Below are 27,322 nucleotides of genomic sequence, written 5' to 3'. Positions count from 1 at the left end.
GACATTCTGGATTTTATTACAACAATCATAGCAATACATCTTCACACAATGTTCAAATGTCCCATAAAATTTCACACTTTTGTCTAAATATAAAAGGGTTTTAAGTCTAATACATAAAATTATATAAAAAAGAACAATTATCAAGTAAGAATTACATTTACCAAGTCCAGTCTATTTGTTTTTGGCAAATTTAGACAAATTACTCCATTACCTATCTTATCTTGATGAGTTCAAAGTTTTGTACCTAAACTACCTTCTATTATAACTTGTATTACCATCCTTACATTATATTTTTTAGAACTAAAAACATCTTAGATAAACAATTCAAGCTTTTTTATTTCCCATCCTTATAAACTTTTCATCTTTTATGTAAGTTATCTTGAATTTGTTAACAAGGAAGGTTGTAACTATAACTATCTAGTCTTTGATGCCCATCAGAGACCCAAAAAGGATAAAATATTACCTGAGTAAACAGGATATGCAAAGCAGACAACCACAACTTCCACTTTCCAAAACTATTGAAATGATTAAGACATCTGGCTGCCTGCACAGTCACCCAAGATTTCTCTGCAACATTGGGGCATCCATTTTCATCCTATAGGCTTGTAAAATCTGACATTTCTGCAAAGCAGGAATTTTGTTTACTTTTGTGTCCTGATTGTCCAAGTTAGATAGCATACTGTCAGTAGTCAAGGCTAGGGTTTTCTTGCCCAGTAGATAAACTTGCCACTATCAAAGAAAACTCCATATGTAGGTTCTTTGATGCCCATGATCCTTTTTTGAAGTATATTGGTGCTGCCAGGAGCTAACATGTCTCACTGTCATAAAAATCCTTAGGTTATTAAAACATCGTAAATTCCATATTGTATAGGTCTCTGTAGTGTTTGAAGACCATTTATCTATCTAAATATATATAACCTTGAAAACATACTTAATGTGACTACAAGTTTGATTACTATAGATAACTAACTACTAACATATATCTTTTAATTAAGAATTACATTTTTAATGAGTTGCATAGGTACAAATACCTTAAAGAAGAGTAGAAACATATATACAGTGTAGCAAAATAATTTTAAAATTGTATCAATTTACAAAAATCCATACCAATGTAAAATATTTGAGACTAAAATATTTGAGAGCTTTTTAGACTAAAAATAGATTCAGTAATGTATCCTTTTATCCTATCATTTCCATATACCCCTTTTTTCTTTTCATAAACAGATCCTTGAATCCGACCTCTATTGCTTAGTTTCCTTCCTTTTTATGACCAGTAATAATTCACAACCAACTGTCCAAATGATGACAAACATCCATAAACCACCAAATGACAAAACCACCTACCTCACATCTTGGAAACATGGGTTTTGTGTTATCTAGACTGCTTCCTATTGTACCAGGTGATGTAATCTTTAGGGGACCCTGAGAAAATTAAGATAATGGTCAAGTCGTGTGAGAGCTAGCTGTTGTCCAGTCTCTGTATGATGGGAAAATATAAGGCATATCTAAAATCTGGCTGGAATATTCTGTGAGACTGAACTCTCTCTAGCAGCTTTGAAGTTGTTCTGGATGCAGAATTTTATGGAAACTGCAACAGAGGCATTCTGAAAGGCTGGGTCACCTGGGCTACTTGTCTTTATTGGTGTCTGGCCTTTTTGTTCTGAAAACAGAGAAAGTTTAAATCCACCATGTAGCTCTGCACATGGTGCAGACTGGCTCAAATGAGCAGGCAGTGGTCACCCAAGAGACTGCAGGACTAGGAAGCCACATCTGGCTCCATATTTGGAACATTTTAAAAGCTTTTTCGTGTCCTATGTGAAAATACTTGCCTTCACATTGGATGCCCTATGTAAGGAGTCTTTCTCTGGCCCATTAACGAGCTCCAAAATTAACATGGAGGCCTTTTTTAATTATGAAAGATCAGCCTATATCTTAGGCTTGTTGCTAACTAGTTCTTGTAATTTAAATTAACACATTTTTTAATATATATTTTATTTTACGATACCATTCAGTTCTACATATCAGCCACGGGTTCCCCTATTCTCCCCCTCCCACCCCCTCCCCTTACCCCCAGCCTACCCCCCATTCCCACCTCCTCCAGGACAAGTCCTCCCCCGAGGATTGTGATCAACCTGGTAGACTCAGTACAGGCAGGTCCAGTCCCTTCCTCCCAGGCTGAGCCAAGTGTCCCTGCATAAGCTCCAGGTTTCAAACAGCCAACTCATGCAATGAGCACAGGACTTGGTCCCACTGCCTAGTTGCCTCCCAAACTGATCAAGCCAATCAACTGTCTCACCTATTCAGAGGGCCTGATCCAGCTGGGGGCCCCTCAGCCTTTGGTTCATAGTTCATGTGTTTCCACTCATTTGGGTATTTTTTTTCAATAATTGAGTAAAACGGAAATTTATTATAAGCCACAGTTGTCCTAGGGACCTCCATGCTATATATATAGCCTCTATGGTTCTTTGGGTTGTGGTCTGATTGTTCTTTATTTTATATCTAGAATCCACCTGTGAGTGAGTACATACCATAGACTTTCTTTCTGGGTTTGGGTTACCTCACTCAGGATGATTTTTTTCTAGTTCCATCCATTTGCCTGCAAATTTCATGCTTTCATTGTTTTTCTCTGCTGAGTAGTACTCCATTGTGTATATGTACCACATTTTTTTTCATCCATTCTTCCATTGACGGGCATGTAGGTTGTTTCCAGGTTCTGGCTATTACAAATAGTGCTGCTATGAACATAGCTGAGCATGTATCTTTATGGTATGTATCAGCATTCCTTGGGTATATGCCCAAGAGTGGGATGGCTGGGTCTTGAGGTAGTTTGATTCCTAATTTTCTGAGAAACTGCCATACTGATTTCCACAGTGGTTGTACAAGTTTACATTCCCACCAACAGTGGAGGAGTGTTCCCTTTGCTCCACATCCTCTCCAACATTGGTTGTCATTGGTGTTTTTGATCATAGCCATTCTAACAGGTGTAAGGTGGTATCTCAGAGTCGTTTTGATTTGCATTTCTCTGATGATTAAGGATGTTGAGCATTTCTTTAAATGTCTTTCAGCCATTTGTAGTTCTTGTTTTGTGAATTCTCTGTTTAGCTCTTTAGCCCATTTTTTAATTGGACTGTTCAGTATTTTGATGTCTAGTTTCTTGAGTTCTTTATATAGTGTGGAGATCAATCCTCTGTCAGATGTGGGGTTGGTGAAGATCTTTTCCCATTCTTTTGGCTGTCTTTTTGTCTTATTGACTATGTCTTTTGCCCTGCAAAAGATTCTTAGTTTCTAGAGGTCCCATTTATTAATTGTTGTGCTCAGGGTCTGTGCTGTTGGTGTTTTATTTAGGAAATGGTCTCCAGTGACAATGTGTTCAAGAGTGCTTCCTACTTTCTTTTCTATTAAGTTTAGTGTAACTGGATTTATGTTTATGTCTTTGATCCACTTGGACTTGAGTTTTGTGCATGGTGACAGATATGGATCTATTTGTAATCTTTTACATATTGACATCCAGTTATGTCAGCACCATTTGTTGAAGATACTTTCTTTTTTCCATTGTATAGTTTTGGCTCCTTTGTCCAAAACCAGGTGTTCATATGTGCATGGATTAATGTCAGGGTCTTCAATTCGATTCCATTGGTCTGTATGTCTGTTTTTATACCAGTACCAAGCTGTTTTTATTACTATAGCTCTATAGTAGAGTTTCAGGTCAGGGATGGTGATGCCTCCAAAGATTGCTTTATCATATAGGATTCTTTTAGCTATCCTGGGTCTTTTGTTTTTCCATATAAAGTTGAGTATTTTTCTTTCCAAGTCTGTGAAGAATTGTGTATGGATTTTGCTGGGGATTGCATTGAATCTGTAGATTGCTTTTGGTAAGATTGCCATTTTTACTATGTTAATCCTACCTACCCATGAGCATGGGAGATCCTTCCATTTTCTGATATCTTCTTCAATTTCTTTCTTTAGAGATTTAAAGTTCTTATCAAAAAGGTCCTTCACTTGTTTAGTTAGTGTTATCCCAAGGTATTTTATATTATTTGTGGCTATTGTAAAGGGTGATGTTTCTCTGACTTCTTTCTCAGCCCTTTTACCATTTGTGTATAGGAGGGCTAATGATTTTTTTGAGTTGATCTTGTATCCTGCCACTTTACTGAAGGAGTTTATCAGCTGTAGGAGTTCCCTGGTAGAGTTTTTGGGGTCACTTATGTATACTATCATATCATCTGCAAATAGTGAAAGTTTGACTTCTTCCTTGCCAATTTCTATCCCTTTGATCTCCTTTTGTTGTCTTATTGCTGTAGCTAGAACTTCTGGTACTATATTGAATAAATATGGGGAGAGTGGACAGTCTTGTCTTGTTCCTGAATTTAGTGGTATCGCTTTGAGAAATTAACACATTTTTATTCATCTACATCATGTCATGTGGCTCAGTTACTTCTTTTGCATTTTGTAGCTTTGACCTGTTCTGAGTCTCCTGGAATCTCTCTGGCATAATCTGTAAACTTAGATTCCTCCTCTGCTTCTTTTCTCTCCCTGGAAATCCTGCCTATCTCTCCTACCTAGCTATAATGTTGTAACTTCTCTTCCATCTTGCAGCTCCAGTTTGTTCCATGTGTCTGTTGTCTCGCTGTGACTCTGCCTTTCTTCTTCCCAGAATTCTCTCTGCCCAGATATTCCATCTATACCTCCTGCCTAGCGATTGGCCATTCAGCTTTTCATTATCCCAATCACAGCAAAATCTTTCCACACAGTGTACAAATATCCTACCACAAAGTGATACCTACAATGAGACAATATAGGTGTGGATAAAAGTAGGAATCTATCTATTTTAGTGTCACAGTGGGCACCAGACAGTAATGTGAGCTATTGCAGTGCCTATCTGCAGATAGAGCACAGAGCATATACAGCTACCAATATTCTCTTAGAGCCCTGACCCTACCTCGAACTCCACAGAGGAGAAAGTCTCACTACAATGATCCTTAAGAAGGGTAGGTTCAGGGACTGATCAATGTCAGCCTCTTTTCTTTTTTCCCTGTTGCCAAAATTATCTTTAATTTTTTTTGTTTAAAAGTTTTTTTCATTTTCCCTACTAAACACAGTTCCCCCTTCCTCCCTTCCTCCCACTAACCCCTACCTTCCCCACTTTACCCCCATCCACTCCCAAAAGAGGGTAAGATCTCCCATGTGGAGTCAATAAAATCTGGCATACCAAGTTGAGGCAGGAGCAAGCCCCTCTCCCTGTTTCGATAGCCTCTTTTCTTGAACACGGAACCTTCCACATCTTGGGAACTTTAGTTTTCACTTCTGCTTTTCAGCTCATGATTTTGATGACCTTCACAGTTTAAAATTAATATAGTAACCATCTCCAAAACAGGAGAGCAGAGAGGGGCCCTTTAACTATAACATTTACATGACAAAACACTCTTATACCTAAATTACATTGTAAAAGTGTGAAAGTTAATCATTCCTTAAACATCAAAGTCATAAGAAATCCTGAACCCATAAGTATGGTGAAAGTGATGGTGATATTAGTCAATCAGGATAGTGCTGATGCTCATAGTTGAGATGCAAACACCATTTAAATTGGAATGAACATTTGTGGATGAACAGGCATTAATTTAAATTCAGCCTTCACAAAAACTAGAAGGATTCTGAACAATAAAATAAGAACACTTAATATAAAAGAAAGCTGAGAGGTTGTTCCTATGGGAATCATTTATGTTGATAAGAAAATGACATGAATCTATCAGCAATTATTTAGCATAGACTCAAATAAGAGCCATGAGAATACCACATTTCCTTCTCTATTTCAATGGATTTCTCCTGTGCATTCATCCAGGAGCTCTGAAGAATCAGGTGCTCTTGTGTCCCTTTTGTTCTGTTTGATCCCAGCAGCATCAGCCTGAATCACCCCTTGTTGTAGAACAGTGCTCTCCAGGCATGGCAGTATTCTTGTCCTGTGAGTCTCTGTAGCTGTGATTACACACAGGTCACATGCACAAGATTGGCCCCATGAATATTCCTTCATGTTATAGAGGTTCCTAAGGCCACTCCTCCCCCATCAGAAATATTGGCAGTTAAAAGTTGTAGGCAAAGCATTTTTTTCAGGGATATAACCTCTGAGAAGTTTCCAAAATTGCTGGGCATAGTGGAGCACACTGTTTTCAACAGTTGGGTGTGAGACTGGTTGGTGGATCTAGTCTGGTCTACATAGTAAAGTTCCAGGACAGCCAGAGCTACATAGTGAGAACCTGTCTCAGCAAACAAACAACAACAAAAAAAACCCTGAATACCAAAAAGCTCAAATATTGACAACATACTTTTAAGGAACCCTAATTAAACTCATTGCTTCATCAGCTAGGTTTGTGTGGAGTCTTGTTCTTGTTTCTGTCACTGGTGTCTCATGTATCATGTGTAGGCACTGTTCTTGTATCCCTAGGCAAAGTTCATACAACATTCCCAAAGCATCTCCCAGGCAGGCTAGGAAACTGGTGATGAGTTTCGTCAGGCTGATAAAGAAAAGGAGAACCAAGAAGAAACTCTAAGAGAAAAAGACCAACCACCTCAGAGTCCAGCAAGTGAAAGAGTTGGCTCAGGAAGTCACCAGGTTTATTGTGCATTAGTCCTGGTCTGTGGTGAGTGGGAACATACAGGCAGACATAGAGGGTTACAGTGGAGATTTCTACAGGAAGTGAAGATAATCAGTTTGGGCTTTTAATCCCAGCACACAGCAAGCTGAGGGAGAAGGAGGAGGAGTCTGAGACCTGCATGAATTTTAAGAGGTTCTGTCAAAAAACAAAAAGAAAAAATAAAGACCCACAGAGATACAAAAGCCACATTCTGGAGCCCATCCCATCACAGCACCAGAAAGAAAAAAAAAGAGTCAGGCGCCTGGTTAGAGCAGTTCCTCTTCCTCAGGCACTGCCAGTAAGACATCCTTATGACAGGACGCAGAAACCAGCCTGCCTAGGTCACACATTTTGTGTATGTATGTGTTTGGGACAGAGGCCAATCATCTGCACACTTGTGGCAACTGGAAGAGACCATGAATCCCTTTCTTAGAGTCCTGCTGTATCTTGGTGAGATAACAAATGGGGAGGGAGGTTTCTCCTCTAAGAGGGAATCCACCTCACAACCACGATTTGGGCCATCAGGATGTCTCAGCAATTGTAGAAGGGACCTGTGAGTGGAGGTCCTGCTCTTGTTTAATCTCAAGCACTCACAGGTAATTCTATTGCAGGACTGAGTCTGGACTCAGGATCCCAGTACTGGCAGGTGAGTGTCTTCTCAGCTGCCCCAGTTTGGACATCCTTGGTGGGGATCACACGTCACTCATGAACAGAGCATATTGTAAACAGCAGGTATGGCCTGATGCTGGGGAATGTCTAAATTTCCTAATTCTGAGAGCTTACATCTGAGGAAGAGTTCTGGGAAAGCAGATGCCAATTTTCTTTCAGGGGCTCTCTCTAAACCTACACTGTGGGCAGTGCCAAGAAATGTGGTAGCCATTGGGAACCAGGTGACATTCTTCTGTGAAGGGCCCTTAGAGGTCAATGAGTATGTTCTCTACAAAGAAGGAAGTCCAGAGTACCCAATACCAACACTTCTAGAAACTGAAAACAAAGCCACATTCTCCATCTCATCGGTTGAATGGAACTATGCAGGCCGATATTGGTGTGAATATAAAAACAATAATGGTACGTCAGAAAGAAGTGACTTCCTGGAGCTGGTGGTGACAGGTGAGAAGACTTTACCATTTCCAGATTCTGCCTTAAGGAAAGGAACATGTTCACTTCGAGTTCCTTTCTCAAATATGAGAAAGGAAAAAAATGCTTTTCATGTAAGTTCACATGGCAGGCTTTCTCTTCTCTCCTAGGATGCTACTCAACCAAAGTCACCTTGTCTGCCATTTCCAGTGCTGTGGTGACCTCAGGAGGGCACGTGACCCTTCAGTGTGTCTCACAACAGGCATATAACATGTTTATTCTAATGAAGGAAGATGAGAAGTTGTCCAGGCCTTTGCCCTCACAGAATATACACCCTGAGCTATTTGGAGCCCTGTTCACTCTGGGTCCTGTGACCCCCAACCAGAGGTGGAGGTTCACATGCTATGGGTTTTACTTGAGCATCCCCCAGGCATGGTCAGTGCCCAGTAACCACCTAGAGCTCCTGGTCTCAGGTAAGGAAGTGCAGAACTTTCCTTTACATGATATTGTAACTGACACAGGATCCCAGGAAAGGACCTGATGTGTTGTGGGTGATCTCCAGGCACAGCTGCTGAACTCAGATTCACAGATCTGTGGGACAGCTTGACTTCAGGTGCAGAAATTGGGGTCTAATTAATAGTGGAAATCAAAATCCAGGGAATAGTGAGGTCTTTAAGTGTCCTTATGTAACTGCACATCAGTTTAGATGTCATCGGCAAATGTGACCTTCTTTGTGATATTCTCCTAACAGATGCAACTCCTTCTTTTCTACTTTTTGGCAGGGATCCTTCCTAAACCCACCATCTGGGCTCACCCTGGCTCTGTGATCCCCTCAGGGAGTCCTGTTACCATCAGGTGTCAGGCAACCCTGGGAGCCCAAAAGTATGTGATATATAAAGAGGGAAGCCAAGAGCCCTGGGTCCAACAGACTCAAACAGACAACAGCACCGAGGCAAAACTCACCATTCCATCTGCGACACAAGTGCAGGCAGGCCGGTATCACTGTTACACCTACACCTCTGCGGGATGGTCACAGCACAGTGACCCCTTAGAGCTGGTGGTGACAGGTGAGAAGACACCAGAAATCTTAACCCCAGATGTCACTCTCAAGAAAAGACTGCACTAACACTACCTCCCATCAAAGGACAGCCTTGGGGGACAATTCAGGCTTTGTGATCCTCTTTAATTTTCCATGTGTGTTTCTTCTAGGAGTCTACAACAAACCCACCCTGTCAGCCACACAAAATCCTGTGATAAACTTAGGAGGGTTTGTGACCCTCTCCTGTACCTCAAGCCAGAGATATGACTGGTTTGTTTTAACAAAGAATGGTCAGATTTTCTCCATCCCTCAGAGCTCAAGATACACACAAGCTGGGATGTTCCTGGCTGAGTTTCCAGTGGGTCCAGTGACCTCTAGCCAGAGGTGGAGGTTCAGATGCTATGGCTATTACATAAATAATCCTCAGGTGTGGTCAGAAGGGAGCGAGGTCCTGGAGCTCCTGGTCTCAGGTGAGGAAGCCTCAGACTCTCTGTGGAATCAGGTTGCACCTGACTCATGTTCCCAGTGAAGACCAGGGTTGTGATATGTCTGTGGAACCAGGGCTCCTGAGATAACTGACACAGCATGGAGACTGTGGGAGTCACTGTTCAGAAAATGGAAGGGGCGCGGGGGAATAGTGAGACTGGGGCTTGGTGAGGTCAGGAGACGAATGACTATTCCCATGACATTATTGGTCCTTTGATAATCAAGGGTAAATTTCAAGATCAACAGCATGCTTGACGTTTACTGTGTAACCGTTCCAAATCCCCTCTCCTTCTCACAAATTTCCCTGCAGGGAACCTTCAGAAACCCATCTTGTGGGCTGAACCATGTTCTGTGATTACCTCTGGAAATGTTGTGTCCATCTGGTGTGAGGGGTCCAAGGAAACCCAAATATATTTCCTGTATAAAGAAGGAAGCTCAGCACCCTGGGACAGTCAAACTCCCAAAGGTCCTGGTAACAAGGCCATGTTCTCCATAGCATCCATTGAAAAGCATCATGCAGGACAATATCGCTGTTACTCTTACAAATCTACAGGCTGGACAGAGCACAGTGACCCCCTGGAGCTGGTGGTGACAGGTGAGAGGACACTTTTCCAACACTAGGACCATTCTTGAGGAAAGGAATATGTTCACTGTAGTGTGTCCTCATATTCCAAAAGAGAGTAAATTGTTTACCACTGTTATTCCACTTACCATGCTTCCTATTTCTTCCTAGGAGTTTACCCCACTAAAATCACCCTGTCAGCCCTTTCCAGCCCTGTGGTGACCTCAGGAGGAAATGTGACCTTTCAGTGTGTCTCACAAAAGGCATATAACAGGTTCATTCTAATGAAGGAAGATGAGAAGTTCTCCAGGCCTTTACCCTCACAGAAAATACACCGTGAGCTATTTGGAGCTGTGTTCACAGTGGGTCCTGTGACCCCCAACCAGAGGTGGAGGTTCACATGCTATGGCTATGATTGGAGCAATGCACAGGCATGGTCAGTGCCCAGTAACCACCTAGAGCTCCTGGTCTCAGGTAAGGAAGTGCAGGACTCTCCTTTGACTGTAATTATAACTGACACAGGATCCCAGGAAAGGACCTGTTGTGTAGTGAGTCATTGTGAGCCAGGGCTACTGAACTCAATGTCTCAGAATGTGAGACACAGCTTGACCTGTGGAACAGAAACCAGGGTTGATATTAAGGATGCAATTTAATTTCCATGGAAAAGTGTGGTGTTTATGTGTCCTTCTGCTATTGCAGATCAGCTTATGTGTCCCTGCAATGGCGACCTTCTCTGTGCAATTCTCCTAACAGATGCACCTCCTTTATTTCTTCTTCTTTGCTGGGATCCTTCATAATCCCTCAATATGGGCTGAGCCAGGCTCTGTGATCACATCAGAGAGTCCTGTCACCATCTGGTGTGAGGGGACCTGAGAAACCCAAACATGTTTGCTACACAAAGAGAGAAGACTAGAACCCCAGTGCAGACAGATCCAAAAGAATCACAACAATAAGGCAAAATTCACTATCCTTGTGTGAACACTGCAGACAGGCTGATATCACTGTTACTCTCACAACTTTGCTGGCTTGTCAGGATGCAGGGACACCCTGGAGCTAGTGGTAACTGGTGACGGATAGTCTGGAGTCAGGTGGATTCCCAAGATGTGACTGTTAAGATAAAAGTGTGCTCTGAATATAACCCCATGTGTTAGTCAGGTCACAATCCACACTGTGTGAACCCATTTAATGTTCCATATGTATCTCCCTAGGGTCTACAATAAACCACCCTGTTTTCACTGCTAAACCCTGTTGTGCTCTTAGAAGGCTCTGTGATCCTCTCATGTACTTAAATCAGAGATACAACTGAATGATTTTAATTAAGGATAAGCCTTTCTCCAGCTCCATGTACTTACAATATGCATACGGCAGGCTGTCTCTAGCCAGGTTCCAGGTGGGTCCCATCACACTCAGTAAAAGATGGAGGTTAGCAACCCTCAAGTGTTGTCAGAAGGTAAAGACATACTGTAGCATCTAGTCTCAGAGGAAGCCCCAGCATCTCTGTTAACTGACACTGAAGCTCAAACAGATTTCCCCAGGAGACCCGAATGTGTGATGAGTTAAGGAAAGGACAGGTCCATTAGCCCACTGATACAGAAGCAGACCGTGGGAGTGAAGGTAGAGAAACCAATGAGGGGTCTTGTGAGAATGAAACCTGGTAGTTAGCAGAGCGATGGATCTTCAGATTGCTGCATGTGTCCTTCTGTTATTCAAGGCTCAAGTCTGAGTTTCACATTAACTGTACAACTGTTTAAAGTTCCACATAGCTCTCACTTACCTCTTTTCAGGGACGCTCCAGAAACCCACAATCTGGGCTGAGCCAGGCTCTGTGATCACCTCAGGGAATCCTGTGACAATCTGGTGTGAGGGTCCAAGAAACCCAAATATATTTCTGTATAAAGAAGGAAGCTCAGCACCCTGGACAGTCAAACTCCCAAGATCCTGGTAACAAGGCCATGTTCTCCATAGCATCCATGGAAAAGCATCATGCAGGGCAATATCTCTGTTACTCTTACAAATCTACAGGCTGGACAGAGCGCAGTGACTCCCTGGAGCTGGTGGTGACAGGTGAGAGGACACTTAGGGTCACAGTCCTCACCCTGAAAGCTCTGCTGTTTGTAGGAAAATGACCTACATGAAGTAATGAGGGAAACTCAGATCAGGCTGACATAGTAGTTGCCAGGTCACACTCTTGAAAGTCTGAAGCAAATTTAAATACAGAACAATTCTGCCAAAAAAAGGATTACTGGTGTAATTGAAACCCTATTGAACAACTAGGCATAATTACATCAAAACTGAAATCAGAGTACATTTGAACATGAAGATTGATTTTGTATCTTGAGGGCCTTTGCTCTCATATGGTCTCTGACTGAGGTAATGCCAATGTCAGCAGGCTAAAAAATATATGTGAAATCTCCCCAAAGGATGAGCTTTATTAACTGAATGCCAATGATAAAGGTCTAGGGAGGAGAGTCTCCAATAAACATCCTCAGGAATTCAGGTGAAGTTTGAATCTACAAATGGAAAGGTCACCTGGGTATTAACAACATCCACTCCTAGCTTTCTTTCTAGAAAACAGGTATTTATCTCCTCCATTGAGCAGAAACACTACATGAGTAACATTTCTGATTTCTCCCATATTATTGGTGAATCTGAGTACATTATGCCCTCTACATTTTCCCTCAGGAAATACATCTGTAAACATTTTCAGCCATAGCCTAGCTGCTGCAGACAATGTATCTTTTAACAGGCTCTATCCTCTTTTTCTAGGTGTCCACCATGGCAAAACTAGTCTGTCAGCTTTTCCCAGCCCTGTGGTGACCTCAGGTGAAAATGTGACCCTTCAGTGTGTCTCATCTAAAGGATATGATACATTCATTTTGACTGGGGAAGATCTGAAGTTCTCCATGTTCCAAAAGGCACAGCTCATACATACCGGACAGTCCCTAGCTCTGTTTCCTGAGATCTCCATAATATCCAGCAAGAATGGTCCCTTCAGATGTTACGGATATTATATAAATAACTCTCTTGTGTGGTCAGAGTCTAGTAACCCTCTGGAGATACATGTCTCAGGTGAGGAAGTCTCTTCATTCACTCAACTGTCTGACACCAGAAACCATTTGACATATGCCCTGCTGAACCCTCAAGGAGGGGTTGGGGCCATGATGGCTGAAGGGACCTCTTGAGGGATAGGCCTAGAGTATGAATGGCCATGGCAATGTCAGAGAAGGATGAGATATGGAATGTATTGGAAGAGCCAGCTGAATGACTTCCTGTCTATCCTCCTTCCAGGCCTGTCAGGGAAGCCCTCCCTGGTGACCGAACATGGCCCTGTCCTGGGCCCTGGAGAAAACCTGACCCTTCAGTGTTCCTCTGAGATAAGTTATGACCGATTTGTTCTGTCCAAGGAAGGGGAAAGTGACCTCCACCAGGTCTCTGTTCATCAGTCTCAAGCTGGATATTTTCATGCCAACTTCACCCTAGGTTTTTATGAATTTTTCCACTGGAGGCCGGTATAGATGCTATGGTTCTTATAACTTCTCAGACTGGTCAGCCCCCAGTGATTCTCTGGACATCCTCATCACAGGTGAGGAATGTAGGGCATTTAGTATGGACCCATCTCAGCACAGGCCTAGTTTGGTGGACGCCTGGGACTCATCAACAAAAAGATGATGAGCATCTCAGGGTGGAATAGGCCTAGGAAAAAGGGAGTGGATGAAGGTCTGCCTGTTAAATTGTAGAGATTAGGTTCTGAAAACGGGGCTCAGAACAATGGCTATAGAACTTCACTCACTTACTTTTCTTCTCTTTAGGACATCCTCCTGTCATACCCAATCTCTCAGTGTATCCAGGCACTATTGTGTCCTCAGGAGAGAATGTGACCCTGCTGTGTCAATCATCAGTTCCAGTGGACACATTTTTTCTGTTCAAGGAAGGTGCAGTCCATCCCTACATGCAACAAAGAGCAAAGTCTCAAGATCTACAATATAAGGCAGAATTCTCCATGAGTGCTATGACCTCAGCTTTGGGGCTCTTACATATGCTTTGGTTCTAACAGCTCATCCCCTTACCTGTTGTCACATGCCAGTGTTCCTGTGGAGATCATAGTCTCAGGTGAGGTGACCCAGACGTTTGTGAGCTCTGAGGGTAATCCAGGACAATTGACCTAGGAATTGACCCATGCAGAGATTAAGAAGTAGACTGAGATTTCTCAATTAATGACCATCTCACCCTGTTCATGGCAATCCAGGAGATTCCAGGGAGGAAGCTGGGAGGTGCTGGAGGGGTGTAGTGTCGATATAAGACTGAGAAGAGATGAGATATTTAGTGCAGCCTCCCTCACATCATTCCCCCAACAAATTTCCCACAGTCTCTTGTGGTCCAAAAATCCATTCCTATAGAGGTGTTAGATTTTATGGTCTAGGGAAGTCGTTTCACCTGAGTGTGTGCAGAGTCTCTGTCCCCATGAGTCTTCATTCCTTTATTAGCTTGAATGGTGACCAAGCTACTGGGTGTGAAGCAGAGATCCCAATATGGTCCCCAGAAACTCCGAGGTTTGGAAGCTAGGCTGCAACAGAGGCATCGTGAGGAACAGTGACATTTTGATCTGTCCCAGGCTGAAACACATAAAACGACAGCAGGCGTCCGTTCTCCATATTTCCCCATCCTATTTTGTCAGGCCAAGATCAACAGCTCTTCATCCCTGCTGTGTCTGACCACAGAGGTCCGAGCAAGAAATCTACTGCAGGGTGTGTTCAGGGGCATCAAGCTAGTTATGTCGTTGGTGCATTTATGTTTGGAGTGGGTGACAGGTACTGCAACTCCTGTCCAGTCCACTTCACTCATCTCTATAGACCTTTCACATTTAACATCACTGGTGGCAAACCTTGCCCCCTCATTTCCCAGCATAGAGCCCTGCTGTTTAGAGAGTCACATGCCACACATCAAATTTCAATTGCCCCCTCTCTTGTGTGGTTCTCAGTTTCTCCAAGTTTAAATGGGAGAGCCATGGCACAGACATTAAGTTCTTTTAAATTATGGTCTTACCTGTTTCATCTACTTACAGGGAAAGACTCTAGAGTCCTGTTCTGCAATAGTTCTGCCATATTTGGCACTGTGTTGGTGACACTGTGTCAGAGTTTGGTACAGGGCTAGGGCAGAATATTCAGGATCATTCCTTCCACTTCATGAGGTTTAGCTCCAGTGTAGGAAACTTGGTGGGAGGACAGACACTTGGGGTTGAATCCTCAGCAATGCACCTTCTCTCTGGGTGTCTTTTGGGGCAGGAAAAACTACTGGAAGTGTTCAGAGATGGTCCCATGAACATGGCTATGACAATGATAGGTAGTAAATACAAACAGTCCACATTGGGTTTTCACACAGTAGGTTCTTTATTATTTATTTATTTATTTATTTATTTATTTATTTATTTATTTATTTATTTATTTATTGACTAATTCTTATCTAATACAATACATTCCAATTGCCACTTCCCTTCCCTTCACTCTTTTGAGTTCCCCCACACAGATCCAGTCTTCCCCACACCATTACTCCTGTCCCATCTCCCCCAGAAATGAAGACCACTAAGGGGCATTAAATGAACATGGCACAACATGATACCATAATATTCGGCAGATACCTTTGCCTCAAGGCAGGTGAGGGAGAATAGTCAGAAGAATAGAGTCTCAAGAGCAGGCAAAAGTGTCAGATGCACCCACACCACCACTCTCAGAAGTCTCCCACAAAACACCAAACTAAGAACCATAACATATGTGCAGAGGACCTAGTCCAGACCCATGAAGGCTCTTTGATAGCCTCTTCAGTCACACACAGTATGTTCTCATTTACAATTCTTCATTCATGCTGTCCTCTGTCTCATAGAAATGGAAGAATATCAAAAGGCTGTGATTGGTGTCTCTGTGGCCTTATTCCTCCTGCTCTTCCTCCTCGGCCTCTTCCTTTTCCTCAGACTCAGGCATCAGAAGAACTACAGGAAGGGGGGTGAGTAAGGTGTGGGAGGCCTGGGTCTCAGTGAGGAGTGGGTCCCACTGTGGGCTATCTAAGCAGGGACCCAGGGCATCAACCCCAGGGAAAGCCCAGACTGGGGTACATGAGCTTAGAAACACTTCTGTAGAATCCCAACACAAAATGAGATCTGGAAATGTATGCAATGTCCTCTATTGTATGGACTTTTTCATCTCCTGGAAGATTTTAACAGACATGCAATGAGTTGGTCCCTTCTTTTTCTGAAAGTGCTAGGTAGGGGCTCAACCCTCCTGGCTGAGGCTCCTTCCTCCCTTGCAGTGCAGACAAAGACTTACTTGCAACATCCTGCAGACTCAGCGAACAAGGGCAAAAGCTTCCAGAAGAGGTAACTCATGCCCAGAAATATTGACCTCACCTGCCTGACTCCATTGCTGTCAGTTGACACCCTCTTCTTTCCACAGATCCACACCAGCTCCTGCCATCCAGGAAGAAATCTTGTGTGAGAGGAAGAGGACCCGGGAGGAGGGAGATGTCTGAGATCTCAGCATCACAGGGGTGGAGGAAGGGCTGGGACACTGAACCCTCTCTGTGTACCCTCACTCCCTACGTCTTCTCCTTCAATGTCGGGGATATCACAGGAGTCTGGGGATGTGAGATGTCCTGGGAATCTGGTCAGGGGAAAACTTGCATGTTTGTTATGACAGATGCTACTGTGAAGGTCAGACAGCCTGCAGATAGCATGGAGCTGGATGTCCTGGTGAGACTATTGCTTATCCACAATGCTAACAACTTATGACCCAATATAATGCCACAGCAATCTCTGTTCTTCCCCTCTTCAGCCCTCAGTATCATCCACAGCTGCCTCTTTGCTTCTATATTCTGTGTGTTATGACCTCATTCTTTCTTTGTTTACTTTTGAAAATATGGCCCCAACTTTCTGACTCCTCAACATCTCTTTGGTTTCTAAAGTGATTTTAGATTCTCTAAAGAGAAAAAGAGGGTCATAAGTTGTAGTTGAATGGTAAAGTGATTACTTTAGATGTAAAGGCCTTGTGTCAAACTCTAGTTGATAAAGCTAACAAGCAAATGAACATGAAACACAAGTAAGTGAGATCCATGTGCCTGACAATGTGTGTGCATATGAGTTTAAGCACAAGCAGAAGACAGGGGTCAACATCTGATGTGATGTCTTCATCTATTTTTCTCTAACTCATTTTCTCTGTCAGACTCTCTTAATGTCCATGGTGCTATTTATTTGGATGGATTGGTGCCACTGAGCACTGGGCACCAGTTGCTCCCTCATCATCACTTAGGTCCCAGGCATGTGAAATACTGCTTGGCCTTTTTTATGTAGCCACAGGGGATCACACTCAGGTGCTCATTTTTGCATAGCAACCACTCTGCTGCTTGACTCCTCTCCCCAGCTCCCGTGTCTCCCTCTTGACCATGCTTCTGTAAGGGCTGCAGATATAGCCAGGGACAGAACTCTCTACCCATTGTGAGCAGCTCAGATGGGAAATGATATGGAAATATACTGAGACTGAGCAGTGCAAAGTGTATGAGGGAAATATTGGAGGATATGGGTTGAGTTATGCGAGGCAGAGATGATCAGTTTGAATTTTAAAGGAACTTGAAAGATGCCTTCTGTGGAGAAGCCTGAGTAGAGTTTCATACAACCTGTGATGAAGTTCCACATCTAGGTATGCAGCTCGGTAGATCCAAGTGTCCTCAGGGTAGGGACATTCTCTTTTCAGAAGATAGAAGCACTGGAGAGGACATAAATATTTAAGGATAATATTTCAGAAGCACAGAGAAGTAACTGGTATGCACCCTTATATTCCTAGAAAGTTTCAGAAGACCCCTTCAGCAATAGTTTACTTTAATAAAAATGTCTGAAGTATCATTCCTGCTCCCTGTGGAAGTATGTGTTGAGAGCCTCCGAGACACCACATCAATTCCCTTTGTTTCATGGTCTCTCTCTGCTGCAGAGCCAACATGAGGAAGACCCCTCTAAAGACTTGTATGCCCAGGTGAAGCCCTCGAGACTCAGAAGGACAGAGATCACCTATTCTTCTTTCAATCCAAAGGAATTATTGGCCTCCAATGACACACAGTCAAAAGGAAATCAAGTGATAGATGAGCAGGTGGGTCCTGACTTCTCTAGTTCCCCATGCTCCCAGTGCCCAACCTGGACTTTCTTCTACACTTTCCCACTGCAGGCTGCTACAACAGAGGAGCCACATGATGTGACCTATGCCCAGCTGTGCATTGTGACCCCAAGACAAGGACATGTGAACCTCCCACCTTCCAGGCAGAAAAGTCCAACCTGAGATTATACTTTGGCCTCTACCAATCCTGGGAGATCACACTCTGCGTCATCCAGAATGAATCTCAGCTGAACTGCTGCTCAAAGCCTAAAAGCTTAACCAGCCAAATGCTTCTAGTTTCTGGTCCTCACGCCTTATATATCTTTCTGCTTTCTGCCATCACTCTCTGGGATTAAAGGCTCACTTTCTGGGATAAAGTCACCATGCCTGGCTATTTCCAATACGGCCTTGAACTCACAGAGATCCAGAGGGATTTCTGTCTCTGGAATGCTAGGATTAAAGGTGTGTGCTACCATTGCCTACCCTCTATGTTTAATATTGTGGCTGTTCTCTTCTCTGACCCCAGATAAGTTTACTAGTGTGCACAATATTTTGGGGAACAAAATATAACCACCAATCTCTAGGAAATTCTGAGAAATTTGGAGATGTGATTTGGTTGTTCCTTTGTTTTATAAATAAGGCAAATGCTTTGTCAGTGATCAATGCTTAAAATGAGGAAGAAGAAAGGAATGAAGAAAGAATCATTTTTTGTGTTTTTTTTTAATTTATATTTTTGAGATTCTACTTTAGTTACAGCATTTTTCTCTTCCACTTCTTCCCTCCAGACATTTACATAGATCCTTCTCTACCCTCCTTCAAATTCAGGACCTCTTTTTTCATTGTAAACACATGTGCATATGAAGATGTATATAAAAAGTTTAAACACTTCTACCCTGAATATATACCTTTTGTCAATGATATCTCAATAAAGCCAAAATTGAATGATGAAGTTAGCTTAATATAATGTAGTGTGAACCAGAGTCGTTCAGAACTGATCTGAACAAGCATGAGTAAGGGTCCTGAAAACTGAGGGGTTGAGCGGCAAGACATAGTGTAAGAAATAAAGAAGTGAAAATCAATAATTAGATGAGAGTTATTGCAAAAGTTATACCTTACACTACACAAATCTATTAAGAGATACACTAGCTCATATACTATTAGCAGTAGGGAAAGGGGCAAGGTTAGCAGAGAGACAAGTCTGTTTTGTGAAAGAAAGCATGGGGAACATCAGACAGATCCACTAGGATAAGAACCAAGCCCAGAAGACAGAGTCCTGTCCACAGACCTGCAACTTCATCTACTAGGAGGCAATGGCCCCAGCATCAGACTGGCTTCATGTCTGATCTTGGATGAGGACACTGGACTAAATTTCCCTTCTCCTTTCATCCGGGCCTCCTAGACAGTCTTGTGTTGTTATGGCTTCCTGGTCCAAAGCATTGATAAATACATAAAATACCTTCTACATCAATGATCTCATTGTCATATTGAGACTACAGAAAGAGAACAGAAACATATTCCACATTAGGAATAAGGACGTAAATGGTACAGGAAGAAATTACAAAATAAGAACACAGGTAGTCCCTGTTAAGTAGAAGATGCAGGCAGGGGAAACACTCATTGCAGGCCTCCTTTGGCTACATAGTGTTTTCAATGCCATCATGAGAGGGAATGACATGCTGGCCTTGATTGTATGACTTAGATCCTTTGCAATTGTGTCGTATGTTTTTTTTAAATAACTTAGTTCTTTGTCAATATCTCATAATCATCTACTTGTACATAATGCATTTTGCTTGTGCTCTCCCCACACCATTTTTATTTTATTTTATTTCTTTTTTTAAAAATTTATTTTATGAGTGCCCTATGATTTTATGCCAGAAGAGGGCATCAGTTTGCACTAGAGATGATTGTGAGCCATCATGTGGTTGCTGGGAATTGAACTCGGGACCTTTGGAAGAGCAGCCAGTGCTCTTAACCTCTGAGCCATCTCTCCAGCCCCCCCCACACACCATTTTTATATACATCCCTCTCCTTAAAACTGCATTTCTTTGCAATGACTATAGAAAATACTCCATTTTTTCTAGGCATTTATTTCGGTGACTCCTAGTTGTTTGTCTCTGACTCAAGTTCATGCAAGATAATTTCCTAGTAAGCCTGACTCAGTGTCCCCCCCCCAGAAATGCACAGTAAATATATCCTTCTTATGATATTACTACATTCTTTTTGGCTTTGTTTCCTGCTTATATAGACAGTCAAGGACCATTTTGAGGTTGCTTTGACTACTTAGTTTTGGAAGAGCAAAAGAGCTTCTGGCTAGCTTGTGCAGATACCAATGTTCTTCTTGTGTATTTTTTGCCCTTAAAAGTCCTTCCCTTTCCCCCCTTTTCATGGCATTCTATAGTTTGGCTAGGATATTGTTGTCCTCTTAACAATAATCAAAAATTTTCTTAATCATAATTGGATTGTCATGGACTTTTCCAAGGGTTACGAAGTACATAGCATGTTCCTGTCCCATCACTTTTCCATATTCATGACTGTTGGCTGTGACTCATTTAATCAGAGACCTATATGGGACCACTGGACTGAGACTATTCTCTTGAGCCTGGTCAGTTACCCCTGTGTATACAATAGAGGAAATGACTCTTTCCCATCTCAATCTACAGCTAGGAAGCAGTTTATCAGTGAGGGATAATGGGTCCTCTGTGACCCTCCTTCATCCATTTCTGGCTGTTCATTCTCTGTACTCATCAACATGTTGAGAGTTTGTGACTGCAATGGCTGTGCATTACTCAGAAGATGACATTTCATCCGGTAGGTGATGGTGCATGCCTTTAATCCCAGTGCTTGGGAGGGAGAAGCAGGCAGAGCTCTGTGAGTTTGAGACCAGCTTTGTCCACTAATTAGTTCCAGTACAGTCAGGACTGTTGCACAGAGAAATCTTCTCTCAGAAAACAACAACAGCAACAACAACAACAAAAGAAGATGACTTTTCATAGCCAGGTTGCCTTTTGCCTCCCTTCAGCTGGAAGCTAAGGTTAAGTAACCCCTGAAAATAAAGAAATAAAGTTGAGCTTTTATAGCTGAGATTCTATTACCTTAGCACTCTAATATTTGCAGTAGTCCCTCAGTGGCACTTTTATAATCGATTTTTCTCTGAAACCTCTGATTGATATGCAGAAGTTCAAAGAGGTTTGGAAAAAATTTTAAATCCATGGGATCCCTGGTCCAGGTAATTTGGCTGCTGTAACCTCTCTTTTGGTATGCCCATTTAAAATGAAAGTTGTGTTGACTCAGGTTTTCCAATAGGAGGTTCAAGAATGAATCCTTCAGGTCCAAGAAAGTGTACATCAGTTTTTCTGGAGTAATCAGACTCATGAGATTCGGAGTTCTGGGTTACTTCACATGCAAGAGAGGTGTGTTTCAGTGTGATTGACCTGGCACCATCATTCCTATCTTTCCAAGACAGGCAGTATGGAATGCAATTTCCCTTTTTTTCAGGGCCATTGTGTAGTTTTAAATCTTAACAGGGGAGCCTGCACTTCCTAGTTATGTAATTGTAGGTTCTTAGTGTTGGGCCAGTCCTGGGGAGTCAGTTTTCACCCAAATCCCTAAAAATCTTTGTCTTCATTCTGAGAGGTAGTTCACCTGTTTCTTTTGGAAGGAGGCAGAACTTTCAGCTAGAAGATATTCTTCTTTCAGAGGGTAAGAGACCAAATTTTGTTGGCTGTCTACTAGTGTAACTGTCTCATCATCAAAGTAGGTGACAATGGCTATCTATTCTATTTACCTTCCCAAAGGAGGTCTATCTCTTCCTTCTAGTTTGTTACTACTGTGTGTATTTCTTTAGAGTTAGATTTGTGATCCTTGACATCACAGCTAATATTAACATACCAGCAAATGCATATAATGTTTATCTTTCTGAGTCAGGCATACAGGTAAAAGGATGATTTTTTTCTAGTTCCACCCATTTGCCTACAAATTTCATTATGTAATTTTTTTTACCTGCTGAGTGATACTTTATTATATAAATGCACCACATTTTTTCGTGCATTCTTTTTTTGAGGGACAATTCCCATCTCATAGAATACAGGTTTTAAAATTATATCCTTAGGATTCCAGGTATTTCCTCAGTGATTGCTGTTATATCTTCCTTTTTATTTTTCATTTTGTTAATTGGAATATTTTCCCTTCCCCTTTTAGTTAATTTGGATACAAGTCTGACAATTTGATCGTCTCAGAGAACCAACTGTGTTTTGTTGATTCTTTGTATTTCTTCTCTGTTCTATCAATTTCAGCCTCGAATTTTAGTTTTTCTTAGCCATCCACTCCTTTTGGGTGTGATTTCTTCTTTTTATTCTCCCCTGCATATAGTATATATGATTCTATATTTCTTAAATGTGCATAGCATTAAGTCACCAGCTAATCTAGGACCTCCTTGTCTCAGTGACTGCTTGTTTTCTTCTTTATTTTTTGTTTTCTTTATTTTTTAACCCCGTCCTCCTACCCTTATTCCTGTGTGTTCTGGTCATCCAGCAACATAGTTCCTCCAACATTACAATATCTCCTCAACTTCTCCAAACAATTTTACCACCTTGAGATCAAGTATTCAAATTCCTGAGACTATAGAGGATACATTCAAACTATCATACCCTTGCACTCTTTATCTCCCTCTCACCTTGATTACTCACCCACACCAAATTGTTTTCCCACAATTATGTCTTTTTCTTACCCCTCCATACTGAACTATGCACTTCTCTCTCATGGATTCTGGGCAAAGGGAGTTCATAGTCTTTAGTTTTGAACCCATGAAGGAACCTAGGCTTTGGCTGACAGTTTCAAACCAACGGTCATACAGATAACAGGTTTCAAGGTGAAACAGCAGAGATAAACTCTATTCTAAAGGGACTCAGATGCATGTACTGAACACCTACAGTACAATGGGGCTAAAGGATGCAATGGAAAGAGCAGAAGGAACCTTGAAACTTTGCAATGAGTGCTTGAGCTTGAGGATAACTGGTCTACTTCAAGAAGTCAAGTAGAGGTTCCACATGTACCTGCCTACACACGTTTTCCATCTTTCTCTTAGCTACTGTCTTAGTTACTGTTCTATTGTTGTGAGAAGACACCACTACCAAACTAACTATTATGAAAGTAAGCATTTAATTGGGGGTTTACTTACAGTTTCAGAGGTTTATTCCATTAGCATCATGGTGGGGAACACATGGTACTGGAGCAGTAGATGTTAGCTGTATCATGATCAGAAGGCTGATAGAATGTGTAACTGGGTCTGCCTTGGGCTTTTGAGATATCAAAGCCCACACCCAGTGATACTCTTCCTTCAAAATCGCCAGATCTTCTAATTTTTGTAATCAAGTCAGAGTTCCATTTGTTTCTTACTTAGCATTCAAATATATGTATGTGCCTATGTGGACTCTCTTACTCAAACCACCACAGACATGCACACTGATATTTTGGGGAAAAAAGAGTCTAGGCTTGTGGTGTTGATTTGATTGTTTGGCATGGTGACAGATCTGGAAACAAGATCCTCCCCCACATCATCTCTCACAAACAGCAAGAGCCTTAACATTTGCAAAACATGTAAGTCCATGTGATGAGCTATCATGGTGATAAAGGTAAATAAAAAATCACTATAGACCCTGAGTTGACTAAGGAAACATTCTAGGGCCCAGGATCCTATACAATACTGAGGTCTTCAGCCTCAGTTTCCTTGATAGCCACCATTTAAGATTTGTAGTCTCAGGGTGTGATCTTGCACAAATAGCATTGGAGATTTGAACTCACTGGATGCTCAAACTACCCAAACCCACAAGGACCAGAGTGGTTGCCAGGGGAATCACACAAACACTTAGAGATCCCCTTCTCATTCAAGACCTGGCACATAGATCTTGTCCAAGACTGAGGCTATATTAGGACAGAAAGACTCCTGTTTTCTACCATGGATAGTAACAGTAATAATCCTCAGCTATTTGGGCACTGATGGACAACAGAATTGGAGGACTAAGTCAGCAGAGTCCACCCAGATATGTGCTTAATAATTGTGGAGCACAAAGGGTGGACCACAAATGTAGTACCAAGGGACAAGGATGGTAGACCAACACCGACCCCATTTCCTATTGAGTTGCTGTTCTTAAAACCAGGGACCATACTACTACCGCTGTGACTCAATATCTGATCCACCAGAGAAGCCTGGTACAGTGCCCTTGGAGGCCACCAGTCATCGAAGAGACAGGTTCATCACTGTAGCTCCTCCCACCAGTAGAGGGTAGCACATGCTCCTGCTGAGACTGATGTCTGTGGGGCAAATGTTGTGACTGAGTTCACAGCACTGAGTGTAGGTCTCTTAGTTCAAAAGAAACATCTCAACTCTGGCTAAAGCTCAGATAGAGCATCTGTTAAGCATTCAACAGCCTCTGGGTTCAGACAGAGGGAATATCTTCCTACTTATTCTCAGGCCAGGGAAAGCATGAAAGTTGATAGATTGTGGGAGTACTCCCTTTGGAGTGGATGTAGTGAAAAGCTTAGGATATACTGTGCTGTCTGTGTTTTCCTTGAGGTATATAAGTGATGCACATAGAGAAATAGAATTTATAGATATAGGTAATAAAATTATAGTTTTAATATAAAGGGACAACATACCATTGCCTTTGGTTCACTAGAACCTATGGACTCAGGACCCAAAGTAGATAATACTAGGTGACCTCCATCAGTCATGTGACACAAAACAAATATGTATTTCCTATGATTTCTCTCATACATGGTGCTGATGTAGACAATCTTCCTAGAGCAGATTTTTTTTTTTACCAGTGAAAACAATAACGATGTATTACAAATCACCCAGGTCTAGTGTTGAATATTGTAAGCCTAGCACTCAGGAAACAGAGGCAGGAGGATTCACAATATTTAGAGGTCAGTCTGGTGTATTTTGAGTTCAGGCAAGGCAGAGCTACATATAGAGAAACCTACTTATAAAAAAAGAGGAGGTTGAGCAGGAGGATTAGAAGAAGGAGGACAGGGAGGAAGAGAAGGAGTAGGAATAGGAGGAGGAAGAAGAAGAGGTGAAGAGGAGGATGATAATGATGATGATGATGAGGAGGAGGAATATCCAAGATTTATTATTGCTGTTTAGTGGACCTGCCTCTAGGCAGCCCAGGGCTCAAAGGAAAACCCATGGCCTTGACATAAGCTAAAACTTTTCTATCTGAGGGAGTTAGGAAAATAAGGACACTCACACAGTCTCTTGATGGCTTCCTTCTTTATTTACCAGCCTCTTCTGATGGACTGATTTGGCTGGGCTAGGCTGGTTCTCTCACAGCCATATAAAAACACATTTATCAATTTTTAAAATAAGTATTTTTATTTTATACTTAATTTAATTTTACATATCAGCCATGGATTCGCCTGTCCTCCCTCCTCCCACCTCCCAGCCTCCCCCCCCAACCTGCCCCCCATTCCTACCTCCTCCAAGCAGGTCTCCCTTGGGGAATCAGTGCTGCCTGGTACATTCAGTTGAGGCAGGTCCAGTCCCCTTTTCCTTGCACCAAGGCTGAGCAAAGTGTCTCAGCATAGGCCTAGGTTCCAAAAAGCCAGCTCATGCACCAAGGACAGGTCCCAGTCCCACTGCCTGGGGGCCTCCTAAACAGTTCAAGCTCATCAACTGTCTCATTTATGCAGAGGGCCTGGTCAAGTTCCATTGGAGCCCCTCAGCTTTTGGATCATAGTTCATGTGTTTCCACTAGGTTGGCTAGTTGTTCCTGTGATTTTTCCAATTATAGTCTTGATAACACTTGCTCATATAATCCCTCCTCTCTCTCGCTGGCTGGACTCCTGGAGCTCCACCTAGAGCTTGGCCATGGATCTTTGCATCTGATTTTACCAGCCACTGGATGAGAGTTCTATCATGACAGTTAGGGTGTTTGGCCATCTGATCACCAGAGTAGGTCAGCTCAGGCACTCTCTCAACCATTGCCATTAGTCTATAGTGGAGCTATCTTTGTGGATTTCTTGGTACCTCTCTAGCACTCTGCTTCTTCCTATTTCCATGGGGTCTTCATTTATTTATCATGGTATTTCTTTCCTTGTTCTCACACTCTGTACCTAATCCAGCTGGGACCTCCCATTCTCTGAAGCTCGCTTTTCCCTGAATCTTGCCCTCTATTACTCCACCTCACCTCCAGTTTGCTCCTGTATATCTCATCCATTTCTCTGTCATTGGGTGATCCCTGTGTCTTTCTTAGGGTCCTCTTTACTAGGTAGCCTCCCTGGAGTTGTGAGTTGCCAACAGGTTATCCTTTGGTTTTCATCTAGTATACACATATGAATGAGTACATACCATGTTTGTCTTTCTGAGTCTGGGTTGCCTCACTCTGGATGATTTTTTCTAGTTCCATCCATTTGCCTGCAAACCTCTTGATTTCATTGTTTTTCTCTGCTGAGTAATAATCCATTGTGTATATGTACCACATTTTCTTTATCCATTCTTCAATTGAAGGACATCTAAGTTGTTTCCAGGTTCTGACTATTACAAATGATGCTGCTCTGAACATAGTTGAGCATGTGTCCTTGTGGTATGTTGAACATTCCTTGGGTATATACTCAAGAGTGGTAGAGCTGTGTTTTAAGGGAGGTTGAGTCCCAATTTTCTAAGAAAGAGCCATATTGATTTTCAAAGTGGCTGTATATGTTTGCATTCCTACCAACCAGTGGAGGAGTGTTCCCCTTGCTCCACATCCTCTATAACATAAGCTGTCTTAAGTGTTTTTGATCTTAGCCATTCTGACAGGTTGAAGATAATATCTCAGTGTCATTTTGATTTGTATTTCCCTGATGACGAAGGATGTTGAACAATTCCTTAAATGTCTTTCAGCCATTTGAGATTCTTTTGTTGAGAATTCTTTGTTTAGCTCTATAGCCCATTTATTAACTGGACTGTACCATGGAAAAAACAAAGTATCTTCAACAAATGGGCTTTTTGATGTCTAATTTCTTGAATTGTTTATATATTCTGGAGATCAGCCCTCTGTTAGATGTAGGGTTGGTGAAGATCTTTTCCCATTTGTAGGCTGTCATTTTGTCTTATTGACTATGATCTTTGCTCTACAAAAGTTTCTGTTTCAAGAGGTCCCATTGATTGATTGTTTCTCTCAGTGTCTGTGATACTGGAGTTATGTTTAGGAAGTGATCTCTGGTTCCAATGCATTCAAGACTACTTCCTATTTTCTCTTCTATCAGGTTTAGAGTAACTGGATTTATGTTGAGGTCATTGATCCACTTGGACATAAGTTTTGTGCATGGTGACAGATATGGATCTATTTGCAGTCTTCTACATGTTGACATCCAGTTATGCCAGCACCATTTGTTGAAGATACTTTGTTTTTTCCATGGT

General features: G+C 42.1%; 2 protein-coding genes across 2 annotated transcripts in view; both read left to right on the top strand.

Annotated features, from left to right (window-relative positions):
• LOC114686725 (leukocyte immunoglobulin-like receptor subfamily A member 5) overlaps positions 1 to 27,322 on the top strand; it is a 305,493-nt gene that overhangs the window by 35,202 nt on the left and 242,969 nt on the right. The gene's annotated exons all lie outside the window — the stretch shown is intronic.
• On the top strand, positions 6,903 to 18,227 carry LOC114689116 (leukocyte immunoglobulin-like receptor subfamily B member 3). Its single transcript, XM_037202189.1, is given in 18 exon segments — positions 6,903 to 7,079; positions 7,241 to 7,275; positions 7,458 to 7,739; positions 7,877 to 8,179; positions 8,489 to 8,773; positions 8,916 to 9,215; positions 9,542 to 9,826; positions 12,560 to 12,862; positions 13,082 to 13,275; positions 13,277 to 13,376; positions 13,603 to 13,813; positions 13,815 to 13,903; positions 15,671 to 15,790; positions 16,094 to 16,160; positions 16,237 to 16,274; positions 16,480 to 16,532; positions 17,764 to 17,919; positions 17,995 to 18,227. Coding segments are annotated over 15 exon segments (2,514 nt in total). The 5' UTR covers positions 6,903 to 7,079; positions 7,241 to 7,275; positions 7,458 to 7,739; positions 7,877 to 7,977; the 3' UTR covers positions 18,106 to 18,227.

The sequence above is a fragment of the Peromyscus leucopus genome, chromosome 1 (genome assembly GCF_004664715.2).
Source record: "Peromyscus leucopus breed LL Stock chromosome 1, UCI_PerLeu_2.1, whole genome shotgun sequence".
NCBI classification, from domain to species: Eukaryota; Metazoa; Chordata; class Mammalia; order Rodentia; family Cricetidae; genus Peromyscus; species Peromyscus leucopus.
Note: the sequence above shows the minus strand (reverse complement) of the source record. Positions and strands in the feature narration are given on the sequence as shown.